The following is a 10,639-nucleotide window of genomic DNA, read 5'->3' as shown; positions in this document are numbered from 1 at the left end:
TTAAAAAAAAATAGAATGAAATAAAATTTGAATTTCTGCTTCCTACCTAATGAATGTGAGCATCACCTTCCCATCCTGAGCGAGTCTTATCTAGGATGGGAAGTTTCAAGTGTCTGTAACAGTAGGAGCCCTCCTTTGACACACTGCTCCCCCCCCCCCCCACTGCCACCACGAAGCCACAAATCCAGGCAAAATTCCTTGCAGGAGTCAAGCCTCCAGAACCTCTCCTCTCTGAAATGTACACACTGATGGAGACTTTCTTCTACTCAAGCCCTCCAACCTTCTGGCCACTTCTCTGAGGTGTATACACCTCAATTGCCCATGGCAGTAACTTTCCACACCTGTTTCCTGAGAATAAAAGCTTGTAGCCAGGAAGGATGAATGACAGTGGCCACAATAGGACAGGATGAGAAGGCAAAGTGGATCTGTCCTAGTACCTCTGTAAGCCCCAAATATCTGTTTGCCAAGGGGCAGGCCTACTTTTAATCACGTTGAAAAAACTGAGTTATCTGACAGCACTCCTCAGGAATGGTTAAAGTCATCCTAGGAAAGCACATCAAGCTAGATGAAGACTGGGGAAATGTCATGATTAAGGGGCAGGAGCTCTGGTGGCTCTAAGCTTTGTACACTGCAAGGGTGTAGGGCAGCAATGGAGTTCGGAGCACAGTGATCCCGGGGAGGGGGAGAGGGGGGCTCGCTTGAAGCTTCATGTGCACAGCAAGGATGCTGCTGTTCCACAGGCTTGCATGCACTCGATGCAATCCACAGATAGCTACAGCTCAAGAAATACTGAGATGTTTTGTGACAGTTCTTATTCACATAAATAAACGTGTGTTTATTATGGATAAATGGATAGTCCACTTATCTCCTTAGCAGCCTTAAGAACTGGCAGATTCAGATCAGGGTGAGGAATGGGAGAAGAATCCCAAGAAAGTGGAATCTTGGAACCCAAAAGATGAGACTTTTCAGAAGGAGAAAATGCACAATTCCACATGCTGACAGATCAAAGATCAAATAAAATAAGGAGTAAAGAGAGGTGCTTGTGTGTGTTAACACTGACCTCCCAAGAGCGCGCATTAGTGTTGGGATGGATTCCAGACCGCAGCTGAAGAAGACAGGCAGTGAGCTCAGTGGAAAGTGTGAGCTCGGGCAAGTCTTGCAGAAGGTTCTAGAAGTGTGAGCAGAGTGCGCTAGGCTACAGGCTCCATAGGAGGTGAGTAGTGACAGAGCCTGTGTTTACTCAGCCGCCACTGCCCTGTCCCTCATGTACATGGACATCGCAGAGCTTCCCACATATTTCATCGACACAGCCCCACGAGAGGAACGAAAGCATACTCATTTCACTGATGAATAACATGAAGCAAAAAGAAGTAATGTACTTGTCGACAAGATTTGGGACCCAAGACTGTTTTCAAAGTTGTTCTTTCTGTGACATTCACAGTCTGGTAGAGTCAAGGGAAGTTTGACTAGTTGCTATTTTAAGAAGGTGGGACACAGGCATGTTTATAGGTAGAGAGTAATGAGTCTTCCTAATCCCAGTTGCTAGCACCCCCCTCGGCCCCCCACTCCTGCCATATCTCATTTGGCCTGCTCTCTCTAGTCCCAGGAGCCCTGCCCAGGTCTGAGGAGACAGAGGAGGGCCCAGTGGGTGTGAATCAGAATGACCTCAGCCAGTTCGTCTTTCATATGCTTTGCCTGTGGGACAGGTGAAGCTCATGAGTATAAAAGCTGAGTTTGTTTATTAAAGCCTCAGTAGGCAGGACTCTGGATCAAGCCTAGGCTCTTGCTCCAGCCATTTACCACAGCGTTGTTCCCATCTCCTTCCCCACAGTCCTTGTGGCAGTGATATTAATGTGGCTTTGGTCACCTAGATGGCTGGTCCTGCCCCTCGGCCAGAGCACCCATGGACACCCTGCTCTCCTCAAAAAAGAAGCTTTTCCACAAAAGAAAAATGATCTGGCCCACTCTCTTGCTGAATGGTAATATATTCTATGAGAATTGCTGCATTCTATTTTTTCCTCAAGTCCCTTGTTCTATTACCCCCTTCACCCCCATCACATCCTGAGAGGTAGGCCTGGCTGAGCTAATCCCAGATGCCAGCTGAGAAAGCCAAATGCCGCACAGTTAGGAAGCATCTCAAAGCCCTAATAATGATGGACCGAACACTGCAGCTGGGACTTATTTTCCCCTGGCCCCAACCCAGAGCTATTTCCTTCAGCCTTCAAACCTCAATGTGCGTCCACATTCCCGGACTGTGGGGCCTTTGGGGAGGCCTGGTGCGGGGAGAGCGTCGGATCTGGTGCCAGGCCCTTGCTAGCTGCTTCACATAAATGAGTTCATTCAACTCTCGCGTAACCACTCTGCCTTAGGTAAAACAAATCATTTTAATCAGGTAAAAATAGTCATTTTGCAACAAGGAAAACTATACTTAGTATAAGTGAAGTGATTTATCTAAGATCAGAAATTGAGATGGTATTTGGGAGGGCCAGGCCTGCAGCTGGGTTTGCTGGTCCTGGGTTCTGGATCTGTTACTGGGAACTGGATGGTCTGGGGAAGCCTCCACCTCAGGGCACCCTGGCTAGGTGTGCATCTGCAAAGTATGCATCCTACATGCCCTTCCCATCCACAGGACAACGGAGGTTTAAATGAGATTGTGCATTTGAAAGCTGCTTGACTACAAATGCAAAGTACACATTTGCTCCCCATTATCGCAGCCCCATGAGCATGTGTGCCCTTTCTGAAGGGCATCAGAGGGAGAGTCAGAGGATGAAGCCACTTGTCAGTGATGCTATCATTTAATCGCTGGATGTCCATTCCTGATGATTAGCCAAAGCACTGAGATTCACACTGATTCATGAAGCAAATGTAGAGAATGTAAAATCACCTTCCTTTATGTCACACTCTGTTCATTTGAAGACTCTTCACTGTTGACTGATTCTGCCGGGAAATCAGTGTGGGAAATGTAAACCCTCTGCTCACTCGGAGTGCAGAGGTTTGCCTGGGTGCGCATAAATTTCTGGAAGCAAAACCCTGGAGGCTGAGACCTGGGAGACCTGTGTCTTACCTCTTATCAGCCCTTGGATCCCAGGCAAACCAGTTAACCTCTATGGGCCTCTATTTCTTATCTCTTGAAGGGAGGTTTGGGGGGTCACTGGGCTTCCTTCCCCCCCTTTATGGCAGAGAAAATAAAATGGCAGCATATATTGGAGTGTGCCCTACTTTGTACCAAATCTGAGTTTTAATCCCAACTGCCTCTCTTACTGGCTGTATGACTTTGGGCAAATGCCTTTACCTTTCTGATCATAGGTTTCTTTCTGTGAAAACTGGCTGTGAAGGACTGCTACGGGAGTAAGGCAGCCCAGTTCAGCACGGGGCAGCCCCATCCTGGCCCACCTTCAAGATAGGCTCCTACTAAAGCACAAGATTGTGCCTAGAAGGGACAGCTGGGTGGCTCAACAGTTGAGCATCTGCCTTCGGCTCAGCGCATGATCCTGGAGTTCTGGGATCGAGTCAAGCATCGGGCTCCCCACTAGGATCCTGCTTCTCCCTCTGCCTATATCTCTGCCTCTCTCTCTATGTCTCTCATGAAAAATAAAAAAATAAAAAATAATAAAAAGATTGTCCCTACCAAATGGCTATTTGGTCTCTCTAGGGTCCTCATTCCAGACGTAGGCTGTTTGATGACCCAGCCACTGATTTTATTGTGAACCCTAATTTCTCCAGCAAAGAAACATCTTGAACTGGCCATGAGCAGAGTGACTTTGTCTGAGAAGCAAGCAAGTGGCTGTTCCATCTCCTTCTCTGGGCTGACCTCCTCCTCTGGGCTGACCCCCTCCTACCCAGGGAGGGGGAGGGGAAGGAGGGTTGGGGAAGCCTGATGTCACACAGCCCTACATAAGGGCCTCCTTTAGGCTCCTGCGGGGCGGTTTGGAAGCAGCTGAGGAATGAGTTAGGTCCTGGTTGTGGGATTTTTTTTTTTTTTTTTTAAGTCAGACACAGACACAGCTGTTGAGCAAAATGCAGACACCACAGAAAACCCAAAGCCTCAGACCCTTCAAGCAGAGGAAGAGTTTAGGTAAAATTCTAAGGGTAGCTGTCTGGGTTGCTAGGGAGAGGGAAGAGGATACAGACTTTCTTGCTGTTTACTTATTCTTTTATCTTTGAAATATTCACAGCAACCAGACAAGAGGAAGTTGCTGGAATCCGAGCAAAGTTCCCAAACAAGATCCCGGTAAGACCGCATTACACTTTTTGAAAAGGAGTATACTCTGTTCCTTGAGAGAAAAAAAGAAAAAAATCATAAGAAGAAAAAAAAACAAAAAACCCCACTGTCTCTCCCTGTCCTAATTTTCTAAGATACTGAGACCTCTGAGTTACATTCTTGGGGGTTGACCCTCTCGACAGGTGATAGTGGAGCGCTACCCCAGGGAGAAGTTCCTGCCCCTGCTGGACAAGACCAAGTTCCTGGTCCCACAGGAGCTAACCATGATCCAGTTCCTCAGCATCATCCGGTAGGTGACAATGTGCACGTTGGGGAGTGTGCTAGGTGAGGCTTTTTCCGTTTGCTTTGTTAATTGGTTTGGTTTTGAGGAGGGGGAGAATCTGCAAGAGAGGGAAAAGATTTCCTTTGCGACTCACCTTTTAGATTCTGTAGGGCCCAGAAAAGATGCTCTGAGAACTAATTTAATTTAAACAGGCTGGAAAAATCCCACAGATAGCAAGTTTAAAGAGAGTAAGAGCCGCCAACTTTTCTAAGAAGTTTTGGAAGTAGTCCTGGCTCTGAAACTAGTCCAAAAGATCTGTTCTTCCACAAGCTGTTTAAAACTCAGTCTTAAAAAAAAAAAAAAAAAAACTCAGTCTTCATTTTCCCAGCAGACACACGGTACCTTTAAAATGCCTGTGCCCTGGAGGAATGAGGACCTCTTCAAAAGGCAGGCACTCCCTTCACTGCTCAGACTCTGGGAGAGAGGACAGGAAAGGTGTCCCCAAACATGTTCCTCCTTTAGGTTAAGGCACAGCAAAGAAAATGGGATTATTTTTAAAATGGGATTATTTTTAAAGCTTAAGAGGGGTAAGTACTGTCACTTGACACATGGATTCAACAAAAATGATCTGAGAGTAACGTGAATATAGCCCAGAGGGTAATTCTTCATGGGGTTGAAAAGTCCAGAAAGGCCAGCCCTTGCAAGCTGCATAGCTGCTTTTTCTTTAAGAATTCATTATGAGTGTGTGTTTGTCTCTGTCTTGTTTGTCTTGATGAGTTATTTAAGAGGATCTTGATATCCTCTCCTTGGGGAGCTTATGTTGGCCCCGTGTGAATGGAAGTGCCTTAGGGAAGTGCCTTAGGGATGACCAGTGTTAGGATTATATCCCAACATGTTGATGTAACATAGAGTGACCACCCCTCACCCACCTCCCTTAGAAACAACTCTCTGAGTTCTGAGAGCCATTCTTTTTCTCCTTCCCAGACAGCGGTCATCCTTTCTTTTCTACCAGCCCTAATCCCCTCTCTATGCCAACATTTAATGCTCCAGAATGTTTATTGAGCATCAGTGATGTTCTGGATTCTCTCTAGGCTGTCTTTAAAGCAGTGAACAGAATAGACAAAAAAAAATCTCTCCCCAGAACCTCCTCCTCCAGAGGATGCCACAACCCTCGTTGAAAGATAGTATAGCAAAGGACAGGAGGTGGGTGTGTAGACTGTGTGGAGTGTTTCCTGCAGAGCTGAAGGCAATGCACTGGTCCCCAGCTCCATCCATTCCCATTGTAGAACACTTCTTTTACCCAGACAACCATGCAATTATCAAAGCTGAAATCTTCAGGGCTATTTTGGGAGAGATTATCTGGTTATAAAATTAATCAATTTCTAGCCACCTGTGTCCCAAAACCACATGGACCTAGCTCACCTGAAAGTTCAAATCTCTGAGACCAGAGTGGGCAAGCTATGCCTACCTCTCCAAGTAGAGCAAATGGAGGTGTGCTACAGGGGAGACAGATCCCTTACCCGAGTGTCTACGCTGTCATGTTGTCCTCCACTCCAGGATGAACCAGGCCTCAGATTGACCTTGACATTATAGCCTGTCCAAATGAACTAAGCTGCTTCTCCATCTCCTTGAGGTGGGGGGAAAGATGGCAGAGGGAGGAAAGGGTAGTAATCTTTCAACATTTCATTCCAAGGCTATTTAACAATGAGATGCTGGGAGATACTGTAATCACTTTTGTATGTCTGGGGCTGTACATACCTTGAGTTTCAGAGCAAAGAGGGCTTAGCATTTTTGTGTTGGTATGTCTCCTAGTTAATGATAGGATGGCCTTACTCTTTTGGTGTGGAGGGCAGGTGTCTGCTTTCAACAAGCCCTCCTGGGTAATTGTCAAGTTTGAAGACAATGCACTAGAGTGGAGAGGTGGGCTCCTTGGGTAGACATGTTTGCCATGGACAGACAGAGGTAAGCCAGGGCTTGGGTCAGGGGCTCATTCCATGCCCAGTTAAAGTTTTCCCTTCCTGCCCCCCACTCCTCCCCACCCAGGAGCCGCCTGGTCCTTGGGGCCACTGAAGCCTTTTATTTGCTGGTGAACAATCGGAGCCTGGTCAGCATGAGTATGACCATGGCAGAAATCTACAGGGACTACAAAGATGAGGACGGCTTTGTGTACATGACCTACACCTCCCAGGAGATGTTTGGCTGCTTAGGGTCGGAGCAAATCCTGCCATCCTCTCCAGTGCATGTCAAGAACCAGTGCTCTAACCTGCGGAGGGACGGACCATCTCCTATGTGTGTGGTGGACAATCCAGTGAGTGAGGCTGCCCCACAGTGATCGGACCCACCATGTCAGGAAGGCCTGGCCACCTCTGTATCTTTGAGGCTCCATGTTCTTGTGTGTTCTAAGACAGTGTGGTGGTGCTTGGGAATTCTATAAATACTATTTTCTGAGTAAGAAATGGTTAGTTTGTGTGATGGTTTTGTGTGATGAGCTGGAGATGGATTTTAAGTGTCTTCTGTGGTGGAAGCCGGCGGGCCCTTGGGGCATTTGATTTCACCCCCGTGTGGGCAGGAGTCCTATGTATGCTGGGTCATAGAGAACTTTGGGCTGTGGAGCCCCCACATGGAGCTGGTGTGACCTGGCTTATCTGGGGGCAGGGGTCCTTATCTGTGTTGTTACAGAGATGATTGTTGCATTTCCACGGCACTCAACTTGCTTATTTCATCTTAGATCCTATTTTGTCTGTTAATGCAGTACAGATTTATGCCAAAGATGCAACTGTTCAACATAAAGACATTTAACTTATGTGAGTGTTTGCTTTGTGCCAGGCACGATGTATCTGAGCGCCTCATCACAACCCTCTATGACGGATTTTTGTGAGCATCATTACACAGTTAGGAAACAGAGGCCCAGAAAGTTCAGAAATGTTTTCCAAATTCACACAACAGGGTCTGCTGGGTTTAGAGCTCAGGGAGTCTGGCTTTGGAAGCTGTCTTCACTCCTAGCTCTCTGCAAGGCTGCCTATCTGATAAGGTTACTTTGTGAGTTCCAGCTGCATACCTGAGCTACGGAACCCACTTTCTCCGATGTAGACCATGGGGGAAACTTGCAAACTAGGGGATGTAGCAGAGCACAGTGAATGAATGACGATGGGTGTTTGGTGTAGCAGCTGCAGCACAAAGTATGAGCATTCCAACTGGGCTAGCAGGGTATTCGTCAGGGAAGGCTTTGCAGGGTGTTCGGCTTGAGCTAGATTTTGTTAGATGTTTGTCTAAAAAGGAATTTTATTTATTTATATTCGACATACATTTACTGAGCACTCACTAAGTAGTAAGCACTGTTCTAGGTCGTGGAAATGCAACATTAACCAAGACAGGTAAGGTCCAAGCCCTAGGGAATCACTTTGATCGTAGGGAGGAAAAAGAGACAACATTCAAGATGAGTCTAGATGCTTATAAGAACAATAAAGAAAAATAAGATAAAAGGTGATTAGCAGAATTAATCCTTTATGTAGGATGGCCAGAGAGAGCTTCTGGGAGGGAAGAACTTTCACCTGGACCTGAATGAAGACAAGGAGCCTGTGGTGGAGTCTAAGCATGCCAAGGAGGGAAGGTCCAAAGGTTTGAGCTTTACAAATGGAGAAGATTCCAGGGCGGTTGCAGCCAGGGAGAGAAAGAGAAGTTAGTCAGGAGCCAGGTTTATGGGGTTATATTTGCTAAGGTGTTTGGAGTTTGTTTTAGGGCTTGATTCACTGGAAAATGCCAACTTAATCTTTAAGACCAAAGTCAACTGGCCACCTCAGGCAGGGATGGCTACTCCCCCCGTCCTTCCTGCACACACATTGCTTTATTATTGCTTATTCCATGATGTCTTAATTATTGTGATTACTACCTTGTCTAGGAGAAGCAGCATGAATTAAGATTGCACGTGCGAATTAACAAATACATGGATGAATGAATAAACCATTATGAAGACAACAAACATATTCTCAACTTTTTTGTATTTAATTTTTCTTTTTTTTAAGATTTTATTTATTTATGAGAGACACAGAGACAGGCAGAGACATAGGCAGAGGGAGAAGCAGGCTCCATGCAGGGAACCTGATGTGGGACTCGATCCCAGGACTCCAGGATCACACCCTGGGCTGAAGGCTGGCGTTAAACTGCTGAGCCACCCGGGCTGCCCCCCCCCTTTTTTTTTGTATTTAATTTTTCAAATAGATTCCTATTCATTTGGGGATAACAGGGTGGTTATTGAAATACAAGAACATGAATAAAGCCTCTGCATAACTAACAGACCTGGATTTTGGTGTCCAAAGTAGGTCCAGAAAAATGACTAACAAAAGCCAGATACTTAAATCATGAAATCAGTTCAAATAAAGGGAAAAGTAAAAAAAAAAAAAAAAAAAAAAAGGGAAAAGTAATGAACAACCACAACGATTTAGGTGATAATACTGTACATGCTCAGATTTTCTGAGACAGTTCTGAAGACCTCTCATAAAAAGTGATTTCTAGGGTTGAAACCTGAAGAAATTACGGTGGGTATGGAGTGGGGGAAGGGTGGCTCTATGTGTAGGGGTGAGGGTAAAGGTAGAATAGAAATGAGACTATTGTATTTATTCCTTAGGAATTATTATTCCCATTTTAAGGATGAAGAAGCTGAGGCTAAGAAGAGTCAAATAAAGTTCCTCACTTTATTAACAAAGTTGACTCACAGTTACCTGAGAAATTTATTCTTCAGGACTAATTGTGTTAAAATCGTTTTTTAAATTAAATTTGAAAAAAAAAAATTAGTTAATTAAATTTGGAAACTCCAAACCCCTTCTATAAGAGAAGTCGAATCTTAGGGTGCAGTATTTTTGCACAATTGTGAAGACATTTTCTGAGTGGCCTTTTAGTGACTATTCTCCTATCCTAGGGGAGACTGACTTCAGAGTATAGCATAGATATTTACCTTTGGCTACAGAGTCACTTAGACGAACTAAAGTTCTCTTTCTCCAGCTATAGGTCTCAGGGGCTGGTTTGAGGTGGGCTGATCATTCCCTTAAATGACCTTGATGTTAAATCTATGGCTTACCCTTATTCTCTGGAAAACTACTGCTGCCTCCAAACCAGCTGTGGACATCCCTCAATCTGGGTGGTCCCAGCCATTCTACTGAGTCACTGAGATCTCAGGACCAGCCCAGCATTCAGAGCCATAGAGGAACCCCAACTGGACTGGGCTGGGCCCCCACCTCCAGTGGGTCATTTTTTTCTACTAGAAGGCATGCTAACTAGAGGGACCGAATGATTTCGAATATAATTTGAGAGCAGTGCTTGTGCCTCAGGACCAATTTAAATATTTTTTATCGTCTTACTTGACTCCTAGACAAACTGATTTGGTTTAACTTAGTTTCAGCAAATTGGCCTCCTTTGTTTTCTGGTAACTAGTAGGTATTTGATGCAGAGCTAAAAATTGCTTGGGTAACTGTGAGTCAAGCCATCCTTACACCTGTTAGAATAAATAAAAGTCAACTGAAAAAAAATTGAAGACCTAACTGACATCATTAAATGATTCATGACGGGGAGGGGGGGAGATAAATGATTCATGACTCAGGCAGCACCTCATCTAGCAAGTAGAGGGGAGCTCTGCTGAGCCGCAGAAAGGGAAAGATTTTTAAAGGCATAGAGAGGGCATAAAAAGAAACGGATTTATTAGTATGGAACGCATTGTTTAGGTGAGGCCTAACAGGGTCTCAGGGAAGGGATCCCTCAGGCAATGGCCTCCTAGTGTTGACCAAGGAACTCCAGTTTGGCTGGTTAATGGTTCCATTTGTGGGGAAGTTGAAACTACAGTTAGGTGAGGTATTAAATCTTGGTTTGCTGATATGCGGCCTTAAGGCAAGTCACATTACTTTTTGGTCTTGTGGTTTTCCTTCTAATGGACCATATCAAGTGACTTGAATGTAAGAAGTGGGGGAGCCTTGCACCTGACATCCAGCCACTCAGAGTGCTGTGAGCCAGCCTGGACTGAAACTCTACTGAGACCAATGGACTGAGTGGCAGAAAGCAAGTCAGGGAAGTGGGACTCTGCTCAGCTACCAGTCTCTATAAGTAACAGGAAGCCAGTTCCATGAAAATCAGGATTTCTGTGAAACCTCCTGGATTCAGCGAGAAGC

The 10,639-nt window shown here is 45.5% G+C and overlaps 1 protein-coding gene across 1 annotated transcript; it reads left to right on the top strand.

Moving 5' to 3' along the window:
* The first annotated feature begins 4,017 nt into the window (after positions 1–4,017).
* Positions 4,018–6,816, top strand: MAP1LC3C (microtubule associated protein 1 light chain 3 gamma). The gene is made up of 4 exons (XM_055324352.1): positions 4,018–4,075; positions 4,176–4,231; positions 4,405–4,511; positions 6,528–6,816. The coding sequence occupies exons 1-4, from the start codon at positions 4,018–4,020 to the stop codon at positions 6,814–6,816; spliced, it is 510 nt and encodes a 169-aa protein (XP_055180327.1).
* Positions 6,817–10,639: the final 3,823 nt, after the last annotated feature.

This window comes from Nyctereutes procyonoides, unplaced genomic scaffold (assembly GCF_905146905.1).
Source record: "Nyctereutes procyonoides isolate TBG_1078 unplaced genomic scaffold, NYPRO_anot_genome, whole genome shotgun sequence".
Lineage (NCBI taxonomy): Eukaryota > Metazoa > Chordata > Mammalia > Carnivora > Canidae > Nyctereutes > Nyctereutes procyonoides.
The sequence above is the reverse complement of the archived record's forward strand: the minus strand, read 5'-3'. Positions and strand labels throughout refer to the sequence as shown.

Bases quoted from the DNA above. Each gene is read 5' to 3' on its own strand.
- MAP1LC3C (XM_055324352.1), top strand. From the start codon at position 4,018: ATGCAGACACCACAGAAAACCCAAAGCCTCAGACCCTTCAAGCAGAGG. The intron at 4,076-4,175 runs GTAAAATTCTAA...AAATATTCACAG, and splicing joins CAAGCAGAGGAAGAGTTTAG to CAACCAGACAAGAGGAAGTT. The intron at 4,232-4,404 runs GTAAGACCGCAT...CCCTCTCGACAG, and splicing joins AGTTCCCAAACAAGATCCCG to GTGATAGTGGAGCGCTACCC.